Source organism: Rhineura floridana, chromosome 5, assembly GCF_030035675.1.
Source record: "Rhineura floridana isolate rRhiFlo1 chromosome 5, rRhiFlo1.hap2, whole genome shotgun sequence".
In the NCBI taxonomy this organism is placed as follows: Eukaryota; Metazoa; Chordata; class Lepidosauria; order Squamata; family Rhineuridae; genus Rhineura; species Rhineura floridana.
In genome coordinates this window covers 86,964,817-86,988,256 of record NC_084484.1, presented here as the reverse complement: position 1 = coordinate 86,988,256, position 23,440 = coordinate 86,964,817, and the positions used below count along the sequence as shown (strand labels likewise).

Here is a 23,440-nt window from a genome sequence, read left to right as displayed (position 1 = left end):
ACTCAGGAGTAAAGATGGATGCCCCTGAAGGCTGCAATTCTAAACACACTTACTAAGGGACTAAGCCTCATAGAACAGGACTTACTTCTAAGTAGATATAGTTTGGATTGTGCTGTTGGTAAAGCTTGACTAGGGATTCTCTACAGATATCCATATCTAAGCAGGTTTGGGCTGGAATGCCCTGCTTCTATTTTTTAACATGGCTGCCGCAAACTTCTTTACAGATTTGACCCTTCACTTGAAAAAGAGGTCTGAGAAATGAGTAAGAGTAAGAAGATCCTCTACCCTTTTCTGTCTACCTTGCGGGCTGCTATAAACTCACTTTGATAGCCATCCCAATTCCAGTGAATAATAATTGTCAGAGAGAAAACATACATCATTTGGTCTACCTTCACAGGCAGCAGCTTGGGAACAACAACTGCAGCCACACTTCCAAATATATGAATTCTCTTTTACCACTATTGGGCAAGAAACAAACCATCATGCAACCAACAAGGTGCATCATCAGTGGGTTTAAGGAGATTGATCTGACCACATGGAACTGCTGTTGTTGCTTCTGTGGATGTAAGGGAGTGAGGTTAACGGTAAATGAAATGCAAATAGAAAAGAAAAACAAACGATAGTGATATTTCCTAAATGCAATACCATACCACCCATAACAAGGTTCCTATGAGTAAGGCAGAAAACTCAGCATCCCACAACCAGTCAGGATTCATAACCAAAACTGAAAAAATCCTGGCAGCCGGTCAGCCAAGGGCACAGAAATCCCCATGCAATACAATCTGACCTGGGTAGTGCAAAATGCTGTAGCACGATTGCTGACATGAGTGGGACCCAGCAGCACATAATACCTCTGCTCTGAAATCCACACTGGTTGCCAGTTTGCAAACAGGCCAAGTTCAAGGTGTGCTTTCCATGTTACAGGTGTCACATAGTACTTGTTTTTGTAAGAAATCAATCCTTTAGTGTGGCAGCACCTATGCTTTGGAACTCCCTGCCTATTGACATTAGGCAGACACCTTCATTGTATTCATTTTGGCAACTGCTAAAAACATTTTTGTTTAGGGAAGCCTCCCCAGGCATGTAGAAGCCACTCTGTTTTTTATCTGTTTAACTCATTGTTGGTTTTATTATTTTGAATGTTGTTGGTTTTATTATTTTGAATGTTTTTAAATATCTGTTTTTAGCTGTTTTTGCCAATAATGTTATTGTTTTAATTCCTTCTATAAACCGCTTTGAGGTAATTTCTCTAATCTTTTGGAATAGGTCTCTTGTTCTACCTCTTTTGCTGTCCTCTTCTATTTCTATACAATAACCATTGTAATAATTCTCTTTGTCCATATGTACTAGTCACTGTATTGTTGCATTTAGGGTTCTGTTTCTATATCCTTTTGCGTTTGCTTTCACTGGCTAGCAATGCCATGTGAAGTGGGGACTAATATGCTTCTGCAACCACTCATGATGCTAGGAAAGTGAAGATCAGGTAGCCACTTTGAATTGTCACTTGATAAATTGCTGGCAGTTTGGTTTACTCAAATTCACATTGAAGAAGTGGCTTTTGACTGTTGGATGGCATCTGACTTGGGTATTGTCCATCCTACTTTCTTCTCAGAAGTATAGGAAATTTAGCAGCACCGTTATGCATGTGTGAATTAATTGCTAGTATATTAACTTCTGAAATGTTTAGTGCCCTTATTGTCTTGTAGCACCTTAATGGCTAATATAATAAATATAATAGAGATAAGCTTCAATTTTATCAGATGTATCAAGTGTTACCCTGAGTTATAAGCATACAAACACAGTGCTTGGTAAGAAATGAGGTCCTGGTACTCAAATCTTGGTAAAAGTGCTGTGGATGGCAGCACAAAATGGTTGCCATGGGCAGCCAAAAAAAGAAGTGGCCCTACTCCATACTGGTGAGTGCCATCACAAAAAAGACCTGCATACACATAGTTTGGAAGGTGGGGGAATGTAAAATATGAGGTCAGAAAGAAATGAAAGCCCGTCTCTTGCTTATTACAAGCTGAGGGAGTCCTGCCCCCAATCTGGACGGAGGAAGCTTATCGAGCTTACCCTGGATGGGAGGGGGGCTAGGCTGCTTATCAGGCCACATTAAGTGGCCAGTGGGAGGCAAGCAGCTGTCTCTCTTAAAAGGAAACTGACCTCCTCCTTGTCAGCAATGAATGAGCAACATGCTGTTTAACTTTTTTCCTGAGCCAAGTGTTCCCTTGCTCTTTGCCAGAATTCAGCCTGCAAGTGTTTCATTCCCTGTTGCAGTTCCTTTTGTTCTGCTAAGTTGTGACCATTTACTCCAGCTTTCTTGTGTACAAGTCTTCATTATGGGATGTGGGGGCAATGCAGAAAAACACAGAGAATGATAATTACATTGGTAATTCACAAAATGGTTCTCGATGACACAGATATCCTGGCATTGGTAAGCCAATTACCAAACACAATGTGCCATAAATCCTTTGTCTGGGGTCCAATCCACAAGCGATAGCACTGAGACTCTTGATTATTGTAATTCATCAGTTTCACAATGGATGCCCTAGGATGACTACTTTAATATCATTTGCAGTGTTCTGGAAGGTTAATATGTACCACATTGACTCTGAGACATTGTCATATCTGACATGAAATCTGTGTCCATTTTTTCTTTTGTGTAGAGACGAGCCTGTTTGTTCGATGTAGAATGTGGAAGTGCAATCCTGGCAGATTATGGCAGATATATCATACTGAAGAAAAGCAGGCAAAATGAATTCCTGATGTTGTGGATGGCATTATTAGTTCTGTAATCATGTTGCCAGAGTAGATATATGGATGGAATTTGCATCTGGGTTTGCCATAAGGGCTATTCCCTGTATCCGTATCTTTGCTATGTGGCCTTGTGTTGATGGTGGGTAGCTGTTTTAGGTTAGGGGGCTGTCTGTAAGCAAGCACAGGCATAGCAAGGCATGTGTGAGAGAAGTGTCCTTGTCCAGAATGGGCTTTATATAATTGAAAATAATCAGCAAGTGACAGTCAGTGGTGTTTTGTCATTTTCTCTTGCAGGTCTGCCTGTAATAGATTATTCCTTGATTACTGATCTGCCTCCTCCCACCACACACACACACTTCATTGGGTGGGTATAATAGTTTGGGGAAAGCCTGTTATAAATTGTCATGGCAATACACAAAACTGTCATAGACAATCGAGAGTTGAAAGTGTAAAACGAGAGGAAAAAAACCCCAGACCCTTTTGAACTTTTTTGTCAGAGTTCTCATAACTTGTTGAAATTAATTAAAAATCAGCCATGTTCACAGAGTACCTGTAATTCTGCTACTGACCTTGCCCCATACTCTGACCTTCATCTCCTGCAGTTTAAAAGTTAAAAAAAATGCCTGGCTGATTTTTAATTAATTTAAGAAATTTTACATTGAACTGAATGATAACGTCAGGCATGTTCAGTAAGAACCAACTGTCAGTGTTCTAAAAGCCAGACTCACAGCTGCTTGGCTTTTCTAATAAGGGAGCCACACCCACACCAGACCTTTATTTCACTTTAGACAGTCCTGGCTTCCCCCAGAGAATCCTGGGAAGTGTAGTTTGTGAAGGGTGCTGAGAGGAGACTCCTATTCACCTGACAGAGCTCCAGTGGCCAGTTTAACAGTCAGCCACTCTGATTGAAGCTCTGTAAAGGTAACAGGGTGTCTCCTAGCAGCTCTCAGCACCCTTCACTTTGGGCTGATTGCAGATGTTCCCACCACTCACCATATGCTCAGAGGCACGTTACCAAATTATTTCAAGCTACAGAGGAAGTGGATTGGACTGTGAAAGACCAACCCAAATGGTGTTTGCATTCTGACATATTTGTAGGGCAGTACCATATCTCAGAGAGGTCAGGTCTCCTGCTCCCCTGGTGCATTCACTATAGCTGCCCAATTTTCCTGCTTTTTAAAGTTTGATAGAAATATCTATGGGGTTTAGGTACGTACTCAAACTGCAAGGTTTTTTGCCTATTAGTGAATAAATACTAAATTGCCCGAGACAGGTTTGCTGTGGGTTGGGTGGCCCTGAGCAATCTGGAGCTGTGGGGTAGCCTATTAGGCAGGAAGGAGTGGGAGGCATTGGGCAGGAAGGAGAAACCATGAAAAGAGTAGGGGGATCTACCTGACCAGCTGTGTCTTCCCAGGATAAGATAGGGGTGAAGGTGGATGTATTTGGATGCAGTGTGCAGGCTTTTCCACCTGACCATTCCTTCTTTCCATCCGCCCCTCCCCCTGAAGCAGTGCAGGATGGAATCCTCCAGCTAACAAGTGGAGAATCTGATTCTGTGGGATGCAGATTGCTGCTGCTTTGTGAGTGGCTTCCTTTCAGGGATGCATGGATGGGGGGGACTGCCTTCAAGTCGATCCTGACTTATGGCTACCTTATGAATAGGGTTTTCATGTTAAGTGGTATTCAGAGGGGGTTTACCATTGCCTCCCTCTGAGGCTACGCCTCCCCAGCTGGCTAGGGCCTGCTCAGCTTGCCACAGCTGCACAAGTCAGCCTCTTCCTTGTCCGCAACTGCCAGCTAGGGGGCAACTGGGCTCCTTGGGACTATGCAGCTTGCCCACGGCTGCACAGGTGACAGGGCACGTAACCCCTGAACCACTCACTGTGGGGGTGATCTTTAGCTGGCCGTTTACACCCAGGAGACATGAGTGGGGATTTGAACTCACAGACTCTGGCCTTCCAGCCAGGCTCTCCTCCCCACTGTGCTAAGGCCCATATAAATGGGCAGCACAGCTCAGGATTGAATGCAGCATCTCTCAGCTGAATGCAGCAACTCATCCTCACCCCCTTCCTGACCAAAGCTCTAATTAAACATTAGCCTAAACCAAAACTTGATCTGGGCCAGATCCAGAGCAGGTGGTCCCCAGGGCAGCATGTGGTGGTGGAGGTGTCTGTGCACAGTGTTTGTATTTTTTCTAATTTAAGCAATGCACAATTATTTTGTTTTAATTTAAAATCACTGCAGTGATGCTTGTCAACAGAATATTTATTTGATTAGTGATCTGAACCTCTTGAAGTTAGTAGAAAGATAGCCTTTGTCACCAATAGCATTTTGAATTACAGGTATGGGACTTATCTCTAATCTGTTTTGTAGAAATCCCTTACTAGCCACAGAACAGAAACAGCTGATGTTGATATATTGCATTTTAAAGACATAATTTTGCTATTCTTATCCTTTCTTCTTTCTCATTCATTTTGCTCCTCTATTTTGCTTGTACTATATATTGTTCATTTTCCATTTCTACAAACCTTAGGGATGCATCATACGAATTAGGTGTTTCCTCCTATGTGGCCAATGCTATCAATTTATGCTTCATCACACCTTACCTTTGAGGCCTCATGACATGAGCAACATCTTTATCTCACACTGGTTTAAATTACTAGTAAAATCACACAGTTCAGTCTGGGACTTTGATGATAATATGGCAAAGGTATTTGGGGAATATGATTGAAGGGCAATATAAAATTCCTATACTAAATGCAATAAATAAATAAAACCACTAGTGGTGTTTTAAGGAGAAAAACAGCAAGTATACAAAGAGGGATATGGAGCTTTCCAGGATGAAATGTCTAGGGTGAAGTGGGATCTGTAGAAGGCTGCATGAGTTGAAGCAAAGACACTGAAATGTTTTGTGGTGCCTTGGTAACGTGCAGGGAAGTAGAGAGAACCAGCTTTGCAAAATCTCTAGCTTAAGAAAAAGCCTGCTCAAGAACAGGAAGATAAGAGCTTGGTGGACTACCTCAGTGAAAATATTCCACAGGTGTGGTACCAGTATCAAAAAGCCTGGTACTGGTTAGTTGGGTCTTGGCAAATGACAGGCCAGACTGATGCCAACCTCAGGTTCCAGGGGTTCATATGTCTGCAGGCAGTCCAAATGGTACTCCCCAGTGGTATGACTATCCTCCACCTATTGAGTTGTGAGGATTCTTGAAAATCAACCCTATTGTCACTGAAAATGGCATTTGCATGAGTATCACACTATTAAGTGACTTTGTACAAAGGTCCCAGAATTAAATCAAGAAAGCAAATGTTGACTTTTAATTTTTTTTAGGAAAGATAAATTTGTTCTGCTGTATAAAGCAAAATTCATACTCTTAACTAATACTCCTAAATATAGTGCGTTAGGTTTTATGGGAATTTTTAAATAGGAAAATTTTCCTATGCGATTAAAGTAATTTGCATCAGAAACTCATTTGCATTGGAACATTTTCTGATGCCCCAGAGAGTGACTTAATTTAGCATCTTATTTTGCTTGTATTTAGTAAATAGTGGTAAAAACTTTGAAACTGCCAAGCTTTCCTAAAGATTATTTGCAATTGGCATTGATTGATTCATTGTTACTATTGAATTGGAAAATTTTCAGTGGAAGAATAAAGCACTGAAAAAAACTGCCAGTTTGGATTTTTTCTGTAAAACAAATTGCATCCTACGTAAAATGGGTATGAGGGGGGATCAGCATTGAGTGTGTTAATTTATTGAATGTTTGTGAACTATTAATAAAATAAAGATGGTTATATGGACAGAAGCGTGAAGGGTTTCTCACATTCAGAAAACTGTGATCATGTTTTATTTACCTACAGACCACTTGGCACCAAAATCCACTGCAGGAAGAACAATGCTTGACTTTTTTCTGCCCAAGATGTAGTAATCTGATCATTCCTATCATGTATGTCATGTTGGATGATATAGTTTTCAGTCTATTTCCATTGTGTGTGGGGAGGGAGTTAGGGCATGTTTGCCGGCCCCACTTCCTCCATTACATTCTACCATATCAATCACAATGCATGTTCCCTATGCATTGGGGATTAATGTCTGAGACTGGGAGCCAGCTCTACTTGTGGAGGCTCCCTACACGATTAGCTCCCTGACCGCCCACTCCCCATCCAATACAATGGGGAACACATGAGGGGGAAACACATGAATAGGGCTAAGGAAATAGTTGAAAGAATAAGGAAGCAGTTGTGATGTGAGGTGGTTGGAATTTCTCATCAGATTGAACGATGCAATTCTGTCTCTACTTCTACAACTCCACTAATATTTATCCCCACAACAAATTAAAGTTAATGGGCACAATACTAACCCCTACAGTTAGGGCCGGTTCTAAAGGGCAGCCAGGTGCGCACTGGCCCGAGGGCCCCTGGAGCTACAGGGGTCCCTGAGGGGCCCCTCCGCTCCCCTTCCATGATCCGCAGCAACAGCCGCGGATCGCAGGGCAGGAGCTTCCGCCTGCCCACCATTCCCTCGTCCCACCTACCTGTCTCCTGCCTTTTAGCATTGCCCTTAATGAAGATGGCGGCCGAGGTTTCCTTAAGGTGCTGAAGCCCCTGCCGCCATCTTGGTTGATGGCAGAGATGCGCACTCGTACTACGCACGCATGCCATCAACCAAGATCGCAGGGGAGGCTTCATCCCCTTAGGGAAACCGTGTCCGCCATCTTGGTTAATGGCAGTGCTGAAAGACAGGAGACAGGTAGGTGGGGCGAGGGAATGGTGGGCAGGCGGAAGCTCCTGCCCTGTGATCCACAGCTGTTGCTGCAGATCATGGAAGAAGAGCAAAGGGGCCCCTCAGGGGCCCCTGTAGCTCCAGGGGAAGGGGAGCAGAGAAAGGTAGGTGGGGGTGTGGGGGGGCACATGCACGCACACACGTGCGCATGCTGGGGCCCAGGGAAAGCTGATGCCCAAGGGCCCCGGCATGGCTGGGGCCAGCCCTGATTTTCTGTGTCATGTTCAGATCCCCAAACTGTCATTCACTGACAACATGCTATTGCATACTGCAGTGACAGCACTAGACATTATATTTTTTCCCTATATTTGTTTTGTCTATTCCTTGTAGTATGCTAACACTTCTCAATTTGTTTAGCATATTCTAAGGGAGAATACTTATATCTAAACATGGTGGTGGAATAGGTTATAAATACATTCATTGTGAAGTAAACAGAAACATATGAAACTACCATCTGTTTAATATTTCATTTTATATATTCATTTATGTGTAATGGACCTTTCTTCAAGAATTCTATTAAACATTTGAATGTATTAAATTTCTGTATAATAATCTGTATAATCCAGTGGTTAGAAAAACTGTCAGTAGTACGAGTCTCCAAAATACACTAGCATAGTGACCAATTTAGACGTGCAGGGTCCCTTCTTGACTCATGCCATGTCTCCTCACAGTCATGCTCCTTCACAGCCACACGCCTGTTCTGCCCACCCCTCCCCCTTCTCTACTGAATTCATAATTGTAATAAAAAGTTGATAATGACAATAACAATATATAATAAAAATCAAAATATTTAATGTTTTATAGATGATGTTTAGTAATTTGAGTTATAGAGAATTAAAGATAAAAACTGGTGCCAAGGTCACCACTCACAGAATGGTCACCATGGGTGTGTGGCTCAGCACACAGTGTCTGTCATGGGGGCATGTCATAGCACAAAATTTGAGGGAGTAGATCCATTGTACCACACCACCTCATGCTTTCCCTGGGAAGTCCTGCTGGTCTTGTTTGTGACAATCATACAATATTGATTTTCTCATAAAGAGACACACAAATGAACAATGATGCTGTTGTTATCTAATAAAAGGGATCAGTCCCTGGTACCAGTGAAAATATACAAGGGGGCCAACCACATGCACACACACACAGAGCACACACATACATTCACCATACATTTACAGACCACAGACACATATGCATTTCCCTGTCCCTCACACATACTTCACATATACACAACAAATTGTCTGCATGTTTTCTCTCTTTCCCTGGGTAAAATACATCTATCTTGGGGTATGTTTAAAAGAGAAAATGATCAGATTGCTACTTTTGTCAGCTTTCTGAATAAATAGTCCCAAACTATAGGATATTTATGACATTCAGTGCTTCTGTATACTTTGTACAGTAATATTTAAACAAATCCTGGAATTCCATATATGTGTATTTCAAACTGGGACAGTACTTAATTTTCTTTGTAAAGTGCCTTTGTACTTTTAATCAGATGCAAGGATGTTCAGGACTAAGTGGTGCACTTGGGATGCATAATTAAACTATGGAATACACTGCTTTTGACAAAGGCTTAGGCAAATTTATAGAGATTCAGATCCAGTTTCCAATCAAGAGCTATTGACCTTGGAACCTCCATGTCTAGATGTAGTATACCTTTGAACACCAGATAGAAGGATAAATAATGAGGCAAGTTTATCACCTGCAGGCCTTGCTTGTGCTTCCTGGCTACTGTCAGTCTGAAGCCACTACTGGATGCTGGGCTTGTAGCCCTGTGGCAGCTGGATTCAGCAGAGCTCTTATGTTGTTACTTCAAGAAAGTATGCTGAGAATTGCAGTCCCTGTCCTGCTTGATAGTGACATCGGAATACTTGGGATGCAATATAATGCTTATTACACGGGAGCAATGTTACCAACACAACAATAGGCCTGATCCAGTATACTTTGCAGAGGAGAATTTCCCACTGGATTGTGCCTCCTCATATTATACTGGTGTAGAATGGATATTTTGTCTGAGTTGTATTCAGTGTCTCTGCTCAAGTGTTTAGGATTCAACCTTACTTCACCAGCCCATCTACATTGTAGATTCTACCATATGAGCTATGGGGAAGGGCCATAGCTCAGAGGTAGGGTATCTGCTTTGTATGCAGAAGGTCCCAGGTTCAATCCCTGGCATCTCCAGGTAGTGCTTGAAAGGACTCCCTGTCTAAAACCTAGGAGAGTTGTTGCCAGTCAGTGTCGACAATACAGAGCTAGATGAACTGTCGGTCTGACTCAATATGAGGCACCTTCCTATGTTCTAGGAAAGTAACACTGACCTACTTTACAGGGTTGTTGTAACGGTTACTGAGAATAATACATGTGAAATACTTCGAACACATAAATATTTAGTAAATTTGTAGGCTTGAACATCAACATCCCATCCCCCTTTTTCTTATCTTTCCATTCAAAAAGAGTTATTTTTAAAAGACATAACCCTCATAAATAGAAAAATACATAACAGAAATACAACATTGTTTTATTATATTTTGATCTACAAGTTAATATTTGTGCTACATGTTGATAATTTTTAGATCCGTTGCACCCATTGTTTTTGAATTTTTGTGTGTGGCTAAAAATGATCTCTGAGGATAAAAATCTGTTATTAATTGGGGAGATCAACAAGGGGAAGTCTATTTGCATAATAAAAAAAACATGCCTCAGTACTGTGGTCAAAAGAGCTAATGGCAGTTCTCAGTGTGCAGTGTACACACGGGAGCCCTTTAAAGAAAATTCCCATCCCTTCACTGATGTGGCTGCTGCTGTCCCCTAGGAGTGAGATGCTTACTATTCACTCCGTGCTTGCCTCATCCTTCCCATGTTCTCACGTATACATTAAAGGAATTAATTGTTCATAATGATCTCATCTCATCATAATATCCATCCCCTGTTCCAGGCCTGCCCATCACCAGAAGACAACTGGGGGATGTACGACTCCATCCAACCTTCGGCTGCTGTTGTGTAACACCAGGTCTGTGGTACAGAAAACATCGCTCATCCATGACATGATCGTGGATGAGAACGCAGACCTAATGTGTATTACGGAAACCTGGCTGGATGAGGCCTCAGCTCCTGTGCTTGAGGCCATGTGTCGAGCCGGTTTCCAGTACGCGCAGCAGCTGAGGATTGGTAGGCGGGGAGTGGGAGTGGCAGTCATATACCGGGGGTCCTTGAGTTTTGCCAGACCCCCTCTCCACGAGACCAAGTATGTTGATTGCATGTACTGGAGGTTGGGCCCTAAGGGCAGTTTAGGGATCCTGCTTGTGTACCGCCCACCCCGCTGCACAGCTGCCTCCCTGACCGAGGTGCTCGAGGTTGTCTCGGACATGCGGGTTCTCTCCCCCAACCTTTTGGTTTTGGGGGACTTTAACCTGCATGCCGAGGCAGCTCTCATAGGAGCTCCTCGGGATTTCATGGAAACCATGACTTCCTGGGAACTGCACCTTAGTAATTTTGGGCCCACCCATGTAGCCGGTCATGCTCTTGACCTTGTGTTTGTCTCGGGAGGGGGAGGAAGTGTTCTGAAAATGGGGGTTGTTTCTTCTAACCCCGTGTCATGGTCAGACCACTATCTGGTGAATATAGACCTCTCATTGCCGCACACCCTCTGCAGGGGAAAGAGACCTATTAGGATGGTCCGTCCCAGATGCCTGATGGAGCCAAAAGGATTCCTGAATGCGCTGGGAGATTGGGAGCCGTCAGAAGGTCGCCCGGTCGAAACCCTGGTGACAGAGTGGAATAGGGAGATCACCAGGGCAATAGACCGGGTAGCTCTGAAACATCCTCTCCCCCTGAATAGAACTCAGATTGCACCCTGGTATACACCATGCTTACGGGGTCTGAGGCAGGAGGTGAGACGACTAGAGCGCCGGTGGCGGAAATCTCGCTCCGAAGACGATTGGACACTGGTTAGAGCAGCAATAGCTGCCTATCAAGTGGCAACAAAGGCAACAAAGAAGGATTTCTTTGCTGCCTCTATTGCATCCGCAGAGTGTTGTCCCAGGAGGTTGTTCCAAGTGGTCCGAAGCCTAGTCGGTCCGGTTGCGCAGGAACCCTTGGAGCATTCTAAAGCCTCCTGTGACACATTTGCCAAACACTTTGCTGATAAAATCGAGCGCCTGAAGAACACGATTCCGTACGCTGTGGACACAGGAAGTGGGCCAGAGTCGGCCAGTTGCATCCCGGTCCGGTGGGATCGGTTTCAGCCTCTTTCCTCTGAGGAAGTGGACAAGGTGCTCTCTACTGTGAGGCCGACCACCTGTCTGTTTGACCCTTGCCCTACGTGGCTCATTGTGGGCTGCAAAGAGAGACTGAGCGAAGGGATCAAGGCAGTAGTTAACGCTTCCTTGGAAGAGGGTGCATTGCCATTAGCCCTTAAGGAGGCAGTAATCAAGCCCATTCTGAAAAAGTCCTCCTTGGATCCCCAAGAGTTGAACAACCTTCGCCCAGTCTCTAATCTACCATTTTTGGGCAAGGTGATCGAGCGAGTGGTGGCCACACAGCTACAGTCACACTTGGATGAAGCAGATTATTTAGATCCATTCCAATCGGGCTTCAGGACTGGACATGGAACTGAAACAGCCTTGGTCGCTCTGGTGGATGATTTGAGGAGGGCGTTGGATAGGGGAGAACATGCCTTCCTCGTCCTCCTGGATCTCTCAGCGGCTTTCGATACTGTTGACCACGGTATCCTCTTGGATCGCCTGGAGGGAATGGGAATAGGGGGCACTGTTTTACGGTGGTTCCGTTCCTATCTCTCAGACAGGCACCAACGGGTGGCACTGGGAGATGAGGTTTCAGACCCTTGGCCTCTCAATTGTGGTGTGCCACAGGGTTCTATCCTCTCTCCCATGCTATTTAACATCTATGTAAAGCCGCTGGGGGCCATCATCAGGAGATTTGGGTTGCAGTGCCACCAATATGCGGATGACATTCAGCTCTATCTCTCATTTAAGTCCTCACCAGAGTTGGCTGTGGATACCATTTCCAAGTGCCTGGAGTCCATAAGTGAATGGATGGGAGGTAATAGGCTGAAACTGAACCCTGACAAGACCGAGGTACTGCTTGTGGGAGACAAGAGGAGGTTGGGTGATATTGACCTGGTGTTAAATGGGGTAAGATTGCCCCTAAAGGACCAGGTTCGCAGCCTCGGGGTCATTCTTGACTCCCAGCTGTCCATGGGGGCTCAGGTTTTGGCAGTGAGCCGGGCAGCTTGGTATCAATTACATCTAATACAGAGGCTGCGTCCCTACCTTCCTGTCCATCTGCTCCCACGGGTGGTACATGCCCTGGTCTCCACTCGCTTAGACTACTGTAATGTGCTCTACGTTGGGTTACCCTTGAGGACGGTCCGGAAACTACAGCTGGTACAGAATGCGGCGGCACGGTTGATTAAGAACAGCCGCCGCCGTGATCATATCACTCCAGTGCTAGAAGATCTGCACTGGTTACCAGTTGTTTACCGGGCCCAATTCAAGGTGTTGGTGTTAACCTTTAAAGCCCTACACGGTTTCAGTCCAGTTTATCTAAAGGAGCGCCTCCAGCATCATCAAATATGCCGCCTGACGAGATCAGCCTCACAAGACCTTCTCTCGGTCCCGCCAGTTAAAACAGCTAGGCTGGTGCGGACCAGAGAGAGGGCATTTTTGATTGTGGCCCTCACCCTCTGGAATTCTCTGCCATGTGACCTTCGCCATGCCCCCTCCCTGGTAGGTTTCCACCGAGAATTGAAAACCTGGCTGTTTAGGCGGGCCTACGGGACTCCTGGGTAATCTAGTTTTATTCTGTAAAGATGTGGGTGGGTTTAGATTAAGTAGAGTTTGATGTTGTATTTGTATTTATATGTTATATTTTAATTTTCTGTACATCGCCTAGAGTGGCCGTTAATTCGGCCAGATAGGCGACTTAGAAACAGAATTTTATTATTTTATTATTATTATCATCATCTGTTAACAGAGGGTCATACATACAAGCTGGTCAACCACACCGATATGTCTCTGTCTCTCTCTCTCCAGGTGCATGTCTCCCTCTTTCACGCACACCTGCATACATACCACCCCCATTCATACACACACTACTTGAGCAACCTCCCTTCAGAAAAGCTGCTCCCTGAGGCAAAGGAAGCACCTGCCACCAGCTCCACTTCACTGACAGACAACAGCATCATGCAGGGATGTCCACTGCTTCATCCTTCCCTCTGCAACTTTCTTCTTAAAGCAAGCCCCAGTCTCCCCAAAAGCTTTTAAGGAGATGACTGCTGCTGGCTGGCTGGCAACCTGAGCCTGCAGTGATACCCTACCCCCCTCTCAGGTAGCCAAAGGGTGAAGGAGGTATGGACCACAATTTGCCTAAAGAATTAAAGGAAGTAAATACCTGGGCCTGGCTTTTCAGTGCCCACTCTCCTCTCTGTAGACTTTCTTCTCTTACTCACTGTTGCCATCCTTGCCTCCTCATAACTCTCTCCTCCCACAAGAGATGGGGGGAACCAATCAGCATGAAAGGGGATTCCGATTGCTGATTGGCTATAGCATTGGACACAGAGGGACCTGGGAGGGGGTGCCAGAAAAAAATAAACAGACGGCATCCTGGAGTGACCCAGAAGCACTACACAGCTGCCAAAATGTAGGAGGTGGATCAACTAACTCTTCCTTACCTCACTGAGATCTTAAGGCTGAAATACCTAAGGCACTCTGCTAAAGTAAGCACTTAGAAGAGAATACATCCCATTGAAGTCAGTGGGACTTGCTTCTGAGTAAAAATGTTTAAAATCACAATGTTAAAAATCTCCATGATACATGCAATGGTAACATTCAGGTAATTCTGTGTGCCCAGAGTCTAAAGACTACTAATTTGAAGGGGCCTTATGTTTCTCAAACATTAGCCACCCCACCCTATCCTGTATAGGAAACAGTTAATGGCAAATAGCTTTTGAGTCTGCTACCCTAGAAGTTACGCTAATTGAACTCTATGGAACTTACTTTTGAATAGGCATATATTGGATTTGGGCTGTGATTCTTATTCAGAGGTGAGTTTCCCAAGCAGTTTGTAATACAGCACAATGGTCTGCTGCTCAAACGAACAAAGGGTTTTTTTTAATCATATTGGTGTACTAGTGGCTCTTAGATGCCTGCCTCTCTCAGAGCAAATTGTTGTTGTTGTTTTTAAAAAAGGCAAAACACCTCTGATTTGAAGTTCCTACTCTGCGCACCATTTTTATAAAAAAAGTCTCTCTTGAGAACTTTCATAAGAACTAACTATAAAACAAGTCACTGTGTAGATATGCATCTACCTACTCAAACTGTATAGTAATAGCCTCATATGATTGGACCAACAGAAATCCAGAACAAATGATGTTATCTGTGACAAATCTATCAAAATAAATCATATAAATCTATAGAATGCATTAATTATTTAATGCATATTTGTGTTATATGAATATATACTTGACCAGATTTTTGCAGACTTCCATCCATTAAGGGACATTAACATTCTTTTCTTCAGTTCCTGTCCTGGCTATCTATCAGTTGATAGGCCTGTGTACAATAATCAAGATAGCCAAACTCATGACAATATCAAGTTTTAGAAGTTATCTGCTCTTAATCTAATTTCCTTATTATTAATAATAGAACACTCTGAAACTGAGAAAGATCATTTGTAATAGGATTTTCTTCTTGTACAATGGTATTAGATATGCTATTAAGATAGATTGTCTAATTAAAATTAATGCATTTGATTGAATATTTTTTTATTATATAAAACAGAAGAAATTTAACCTTTTAACTTCGGCTGCTTAATTGAATAGTAACAAGCATTGGAATGAATATGATTGGCTATGCTTTAATTTCAGGGCAAAACAATTAATTCCACCAAAGGGGAAAACAATCATTCCTTTTACAGACTCAGGCCAACATAAAAAGGTGGGAGTGGGAGAGAAGACAGAGGTATAAAATACTTTATTTCCATAGTCTGAAACAAATAAGGATTAGGAGCCAAGATTAGATTGGTTGTTGTTACTTGTTAACTATAATGATGATGAAAACAATAATAACAATAATAATTCATTTTATGTCCTGCCCTTCCTCCTGAGGGAGTCCAGGGCAGCAAACATATTAACAACAATATCATTACAAATACTCTAAAACAGTTTAAAACAACAATTTACATTCTCTCTGACAATAAGTGCAGGGTTACTAGGAAAAATATCTTTCAGTCATCAATTTCCTGGGTAAACAAGAATGCTTTAAAAGTCCTCCTGAAAGCCAACAAACACATCTTACTAGGGAGGGCATTCTACAAATGGAAAACCACCACTAAGAAGGCATTCTCATGGTCAAAGCCAACCAGGAAGCACCAAGTGACACCACCACCACCACTAAGATCTCACCTCCTGAACATAGGGTACAAGACAGTTGATCTGGGGGAGGTGCTCTTTAAGGTACTAGGGTCCCAAGCCTTAGGACCTTGTGTGCTAGTCCTAACACCTTGAATTGGGCCTGTTAGCTCATGGCAGTCACTGCAATACTTTCAGAACACTGATCCCATTCCCATCATAGATAATGTAATATACCAGAGGAATGTACAGAAACATGACATCTTATGATTACACCCTAAGTAAAAAGGTTTTTATACCACAATCTAGCTTTGTGTGAAAGGTGTTCTGAAATATATGTCACAACTTTCCCATTCTCTTGTGTACACTTAAAAATGTTTTTAAATAATTTGATAGAACGCTGTCAAATGACTGTGGTGATGAACAATCCCCCTTTATGTTAGAAGAAACTCAAATGGTTAAAGTGTTAAATGTAACATAGTAAGAGCATACACCATGGCCATATCTGCAAACTCCTTTTTATTAAAACTAATTTAAAACCTCTGTTCAGCTCAAAAGAATGAAATGTTCTTGTTCATTCCTAAATTCTAGGTATCAGTTTCAATGAGTCCCTAATGAAAATGCCTGCTTGATTAGCTGAAAATATATAAAACTTTATAAATTCAGACTGTTTTTTTTAAACCAATAAGCTTGTAATGGTCTTTGGACTAAGCAATAAAGATTGTTGTAAAAAACCAATAACCTGTTGCTGAACTCTTACCATAATAGAAGTGCAGAGAGAGGAAGTAACCTCCCACTGATTGGTTCAATGCAATGATTTCCCCCTTAACCTGCCAGAGCTTTAAAATCTGCAGGAGGGGCCCTTTTTGGACCCCAATGCCCAGTGAGGTTGATAGTGCAGGGGTTGTGTGGGAGGGCTTTTTCTTCAGTAGCTCAATGAGGTGTGTCTTGCTACGATGCTGTCTTTGTTTTGTTGGCAGGTGAAGACACACCTCTTTGCTCAGGCCTTAGGGGATGGGTGAGGTTCATTAGAAGATGATAGTTACTATTTTGCCAACTGCTTTTTATGGTTTAACTAACCTATGATTTTGTTGTGGATTTTGTTTAGTTTTATATTGTGTTGTTTATTTTGTTAATTTGAATTTGTTTGTGTCTTTCCATCCTGAGTGGAAACCTTTGGATGTAGGGCAGACTATAAATGCTTTTAATTAAAAAAATAATAATTATATAAAAATAATGTGTGGGGGGGAGGATTGGGATGGGCATGGCAGAGAAACAATTACATGGTAATAGATTCTCTGTATGCAATGGACCTTGGCAATGGATATGCTGCCAGCCCTTGAATTAGCCTGCATGTATGAGAAAGTGGTTAATATATAAAGTAGGGCTATTGTCACTGGGAAAGTCTTTAGATAACATTCGTACAGACCTGAACTTACAAGAACTGAACAGGGCGGTGCATGACAGATGCTATTGGAGGTTGCTGATTCATAGGGTTGCCATAAGTCGTAATCAACTTGAAGGCACATAACAACAACAACAGCAGAAGAGGAAACCTGACAGTCAGAAAAACCTGACAAGTAAAAATAAAATTAATTTCAATTTTAAGAATGATCACAAAACCTACTCTACCTTTCAGATGCTGGGGTTCTAAGGGATAATAAAAACAAAGTAAACAAAAAAACGAAGATGAGTTGAACTAAATGGATATGTGTCAGATATAATCTGGAAAGATTATATTATTTGGAAATATACATAATCTGGAAAAATTAAGATCCGCCTTGTTAGATTTAACTATAGATCTATAAATAATAGCTTTTGACTACCACTATATGCATTATATCTTATATTGTATATGCATTGTTCTCACATAGGCTTTAAAAGCATCTCTTCATAAATGCTTGCCAGTTTAGCATGAACTAAATGGCTTACCTGAAAACAGTTTCCAACAGCCAGTAAGAACAGGAAGTCAAGATGAGGCAAATAGCTCATTAGATGTTTTTGTTGTTAAGTACTGGACTGTTTGTAGTCAGTTATCAGAACAAACAATGTACTGTTGCTGACCTTGCAAGGTACAAGAACATGACTCGATAACAAGTGACACGGGCATGTGAAATTTGAGACAGTGTCCTATGTAAAAAACAAACACCTGGCCTATTCAGAAGGTTATAGCCATATAAGGCATGCATGGCCACACTGGAAAAATCAGCCAGTATAAAGGCACTTGCCATACACAATTCATGTTTTTCATCCTTGAAATACCTGTCCTAGACAAAAATTGAACACTCATGAGATGTAGCAGATTTTCTGTGACAGGAATATCTTGTTTTTCTAATAAAGCTTTATAATTATAACTGATTTGCTAGAAGGTAACTCTATCCTCTGCAAACCTTAAAATCTCAGCCCCTCTGAAGTGGGGTCTAACTATTAACTTTTTCTTGAGTTTTCAAAACATTTTGTTACATAGTACAGATAGGAAAGACCGATGCAATGGGCTGCACTCACATGGTTGTAGTGTTCTCTTTCAACATGCACCACTTCAGTGTGGAATAGCACCATAGGAAAGTGGTTGTGTGGAGGATTTCTCAAAAAGGGAGGAAAGTTAATTAGTTCCAGAACTTGTGTGTTCTGGAAAGGCAAGGCATGGTATTTCCTTTAAGTTTAAAAACAAAACAAAAACAATTATATTAACAGATACGATGAAAAGCAAGCCTGCTTTTATGTCTGTAACCCTGTAAAGTGTAGCTTCCTGTTGGATGCCCAGAGCACAGCCCATTTTGGCCCCGTAGGAGTTGCTGTAGGGGTCTAAATAGTTCTCTCTGACTTAATTGGGATAGAGAGCTGAGAAGATTCAGAGAAAGACTGCAGAAACTTCAGAGTATTTGCATGTACTGTAATGGTAAGCCCAAGACTTAATAAACCATAATTTGCATATGTTGCATACTCTTACTTCACTGCTCCCCTGGTGTGTTTAGGTAAACAAACCAGGAAGGGGATAGCTTAGTATTATGTCCAAACCCAGGACCATGATTTCTTGCTCTCTGGTCACAACATCAGCCTGCTGGATCAGGCTGATGGCCATCTAGTCTAGCATCCTGTTCTCACAATGGCCAACCAGATGCCTATGGGAAACCATAAGACAACAATAAACCATGGCTTAAGGCTGACATTAGGATGAAACAATCCATGATCTAGTGTTTGGTCATAACACTAAGCTATCCCCTTCTTGGTTTGTTTACCCACTTATCCCAGGGAAGGTGTGAAGTTGAAGTAATCAGCATGCATAGTATGGCTTAATAAGCCAAGAATCTTGATTTGCCATTATGTATGAACGTGGACAATGTGTTTTTTTTTAAAAAAATATCTTTCAATGCAAACATTTTCACAATAACAAGAGGTCATAACTTTTGGCATATTTCTGTGACCTGACCCTAGAATTCATAAGGAAAGCCATATTTATTTGTCTCATAGGGAATTGGCACATTCCTTTGTGAGGTATAACATTTTTCTTTGAGTTCTGTAAGCACAGTTCACATTTCCGTCAATCTACAGAAGAGCTAAAGGTTTAATTTCATCTCTATCAGACATCTTATCTCCCCTGTTTGTTGCATCTTTTCAGCTGCCTTTTTATTCTTTTTAAAGCCTTTTGGTGATTCCCCACCCCCAGCTCTCCTTGTATCATGTAAAGATTAGTAATCGCAGTCACATCAGTGAAAGCAACAAAAGTGCCTGTGATTTGACCTTTATTCAGTAGAAAAGAGATGGTATTACACAGCAGTGTTTCCCTTATTGCAGCAGGATACTGAAGCCCCTCTGTTCTCTTTTAAATCAAGGAGCTTGTGCTAGGAGAGAAAAACTTATTTCAAAGTCTTTTCTTTGATTTATTTGAGCTTCTTTATAAGTGTGTTTCACACATAAATTTCTTCCTTCATTTGAGATTTCTCTTACCACTAAATCTTAGTCTGCCTATGTCTGACTTTCAGTGTTGTTTCCTCTCAAAGACCTGTTTTATTCAAGGCTAGAAACATGCTGCAAAAAGATAACTGCAGGGGTAGATAAAGCAGGCAGTACATACTTTGCGTGTCAATTCCCTGGCATCATTAGGTAGATGATCTCAGGCAACAGGACTGGGAAAGACTTGGACAACCACCTGTACAGATAGATAATGGATGGATAGATCAGCTGTCTGACTTAGGGTGAGGTGGCTTCATATATTCAAAACAAAATTTACCCATTTGAGTAATGTTGAGGCAATGTTTATAATGACAGAACCAATACAAATCATCCAATTATGCCCCTTCACTTCTGATATGTTTTGAAGCTGTTGGCCGCCCTCTGAAACAAAGTATGTTGTGTTACTTTAGAGCTGAGTGAGGCCTCAGGACTCTGGAAGGTTGCTATTGATGTCATTATGATATGCGCAGATCCTAAGGACTTCCCTGCAGACTGCGCTCTCCAAACAAGGATGGGACCAACCACCATCAACCAATTTAGCATTACTTATCAGATTCAGGCAGGGAATCAAAAAAAGTCTCAACCAGATTGGGAGGTAGGCAGACTGTTGGGAGGCTTCAGGTACTGCCATATGTTTGTAGTATGCCTGAAGCATAAAACATAATTGCTGCTATAGCTAATTTTAAAGTGCCATCCATATTATTTAACCAACAGTTGCAATGCTAAATTAAACTTAATATTTATATTACAAAGAACAGCATGAAAAATATAATTCTGACTGTCTTATTGAAGGCAATTGCAAATAAAGCTGATATTGTATGTGTCTAGAGTTCAAAATGGCATTTCAATATATTAATTTGTTCTTCCTAAAGCTTCTCACTTCTGAATGCACACTTTTCCAGCGACCTTGAAAATGCAACATATTTCTTTGCCATCTTTCCAAATCCTTTGTTTCTAAAGACTTATTGCCATGTCGATCCACTGAAGACATTCAATCGTTTTCAGAAAGGTGACTTAATTACCTCACTGCCAGATAAATGGCATGCTCTTCTTCAGGTTAGAATGTGTGGCAGGAGCACAGGAAACTTTATGTAATATTTAGATGATGATTAATAGAAGGTTGCCTTTCAAGCTGTTCAAAATCATTTCTTTAAAGATTTACTTATAAGACAATTGTAATTAAAATGTCTTGCTGAAGATACTTCCATGCTATGTTTTTCTTTTCCCTGTGAAGTTAACTTCCCATATTATTTCATTGTTTTGTCTACAATCAATTTCAACCATACATTTTATTCCAAAAAAGATAAGATGCTGTAACAGAAGAAAAAAGAACTTATTTTAGGGCCTAAATAAATGTGAGAGAAACATGCATGTTACAAAACTCTGAAAGCAATTTTTGTTACAGAAACACTTCTTCAGAAGGGTCTGATTTCAGCAGAGACATGGCTGAGGTTCAGAGTGACTACCCTGTTCCCTGCCATGAACTGTGCCTGCCATGTTTTATTAGCAGTAGCTATCTTCTTTTCTTCAGTGTTTAGGAGGGCATGGCAGCCAGAAGCTTCTCCAGCACATTTTACATATGCATGCAAACAAGTATCTTGGGCCTGGGGCAGGTGTCAGTGGTGGAAGAGATGACTGAAAGCGAGATGGCACTTGATATTGGACCTTGTCTACCTTGATCTGGCCCTGATTAGAATATATTCAGAGCTAGTCAGTACAGTGCCATGGGGGGGGGACTACCTTCAAGTCGATTCTGACTTATAGCGACCCTATGAATAGGGTTTTCATGGTAAGTGGTGTTCAGAGGGGGTTTACCATTGCCTTCCTCTGAGGCTGAGAGTCAGTGACTGGCCCAAGGTCACCCAGTGAGCTTCATGGCTATGTGGGGATTCGAACCCTGGTCTCCCAGGTCGTAGTCCAACACCTTAACTACTACACCACACTGGCTCTCACAGTGCCATAGATGCACTTTACATAACTTTCTCTAGATCTGTATGCTTTTCAGTTAAAGCATTGGTAAATCTGATTCACTGTACATAAGTTGCAACTGCTGAGGTGGATGGGAGCCCTTGGATTCACCAGCTGTGTGGTAGGATATAGAGGAACTGTTACTGAGTACTTTGTTATTTCTCCTTTTACTCTATCTACTCTATCAGTTCAAATAAAAGACACTGCTTTCTGGGTTATACAAAATCTTAGCAACAAAATTAAGTATTCCATAAAAAAAAGAATGTTTAAATGACCAAGAATGCTTAAATTAAAAAGGATTTTTATGTGCTTTTCATCTGACCACCACTTTAAGAACATTAGCATGCAATTCACAATGCTCTAGTATAATGCACTTTAATTTATTTCATTGTAGTTTGGGAGACACCCTATAGAAGATTTGTTTAATGATTTTCAAGATGGACGAAGGCTCCTGGAGCTCCTGGAAGGTTTTACAGGCCAAAAACTTGTATGTATATATGTTTCCCCCCAGAAATAGTCCAGCAATATTATATGTCCACAATAGTTCTTATTGTATTTGACTTTGGAAGTACATAGATTATATTGTAAATTTCGTATTTGTAGATCTCTAGGCCCTGAAAATCCTAGTTTCTCTTTATAAAGCACTTTGAATTTGCACTGATCATAAGAACATGAATGGAACTATAGGGCTGGACATGTCGTGATGATCACCTAATCTGATCTTATGTAACAAAGTATTAGATTTTGTATCGTGTCTAACAGAAAGTAATGAATTTTGAGATTCCTGAGGAACCATTAAAAAGTGTGTGCGCGCCCGTACACAAACACATTTTCTCTTGCCCCAGCAGATCTACCTAAGCTTTGTATTATTAAATCTCGCTAGTTTAATACTTGGATGGAACTAGGCAAGAGAAATTTCCCTGTCCCATACATTTATTATTCTGTCCTTCATTCTAATTGGAGTCAAGGGGCGAAATAAGACACAGAGACATCAGCTTGGGTTGAACAAGGGCCACTTTATTAAATTACAGCAAACATGTCACACATGCTTGCCAACTGAGGGCTTTAAGTAACTGAGGCCGTCACAGCCTCTCTGCTGCATGTCACACATACTTGCCAACTGAGGGTCTTGCTCTTAAGTAACTGAGGCCGTCGCAGCCTCTCCGCTGCATGTCACGCATGCCTGCCAACTGAGGGCCTTGCCCTTAAATAAGTGAGGCCGTCGCAGCCTCTCTAGTTGCATGTTGTCCCATGCCTGCCAACTGAGGGTCTTGCCCTTAAATAACAGAGGCTGTCGTAGCCTCTCAAACTGCATGTCGTCACCTGCCAGCAATCTGTGGGCCTTGCCTCAAGTAACTGAGGTCATTCCCACCCGGGGGAAGGACCACCACTTGTGAAACCGTCCGTACTGAATTATGCTGGAACAAAGTGGGTAGGAGCCTATCCAAACGCATTTCTCTCCGGCCAAGCCACTGTATTGCAGCCCATCGACTGAGGCCCAACTGTGAGCCCATGCTCGATTTCGTGGCCCTCCTGGCAGCCTAGAAGACCATGCTGTGGCCGCCTATTAGGATTCACGTCTGCTCTGTCCCCATTCAGCAGCCTGTCAAA

At 42.1% G+C, this 23,440-nt stretch overlaps 1 protein-coding gene across 12 annotated transcripts in view; it reads left to right on the top strand.

The window, feature by feature from the left end:
- Window positions 1-23,440, top strand: part of DMD (dystrophin) — a 2,032,119-nt gene that overhangs the window by 542,657 nt on the left and 1,466,022 nt on the right. For all 12 annotated transcript variants that reach the window (XM_061627388.1, XM_061627390.1, XM_061627384.1 and 9 more), the window contains exon 3: window positions 22,224-22,316. In XM_061627388.1, coding sequence (XP_061483372.1) covers window positions 22,224-22,316 — 93 coding nt within the window. The remainder of the gene's footprint in view (window positions 1-22,223; window positions 22,317-23,440) is intronic.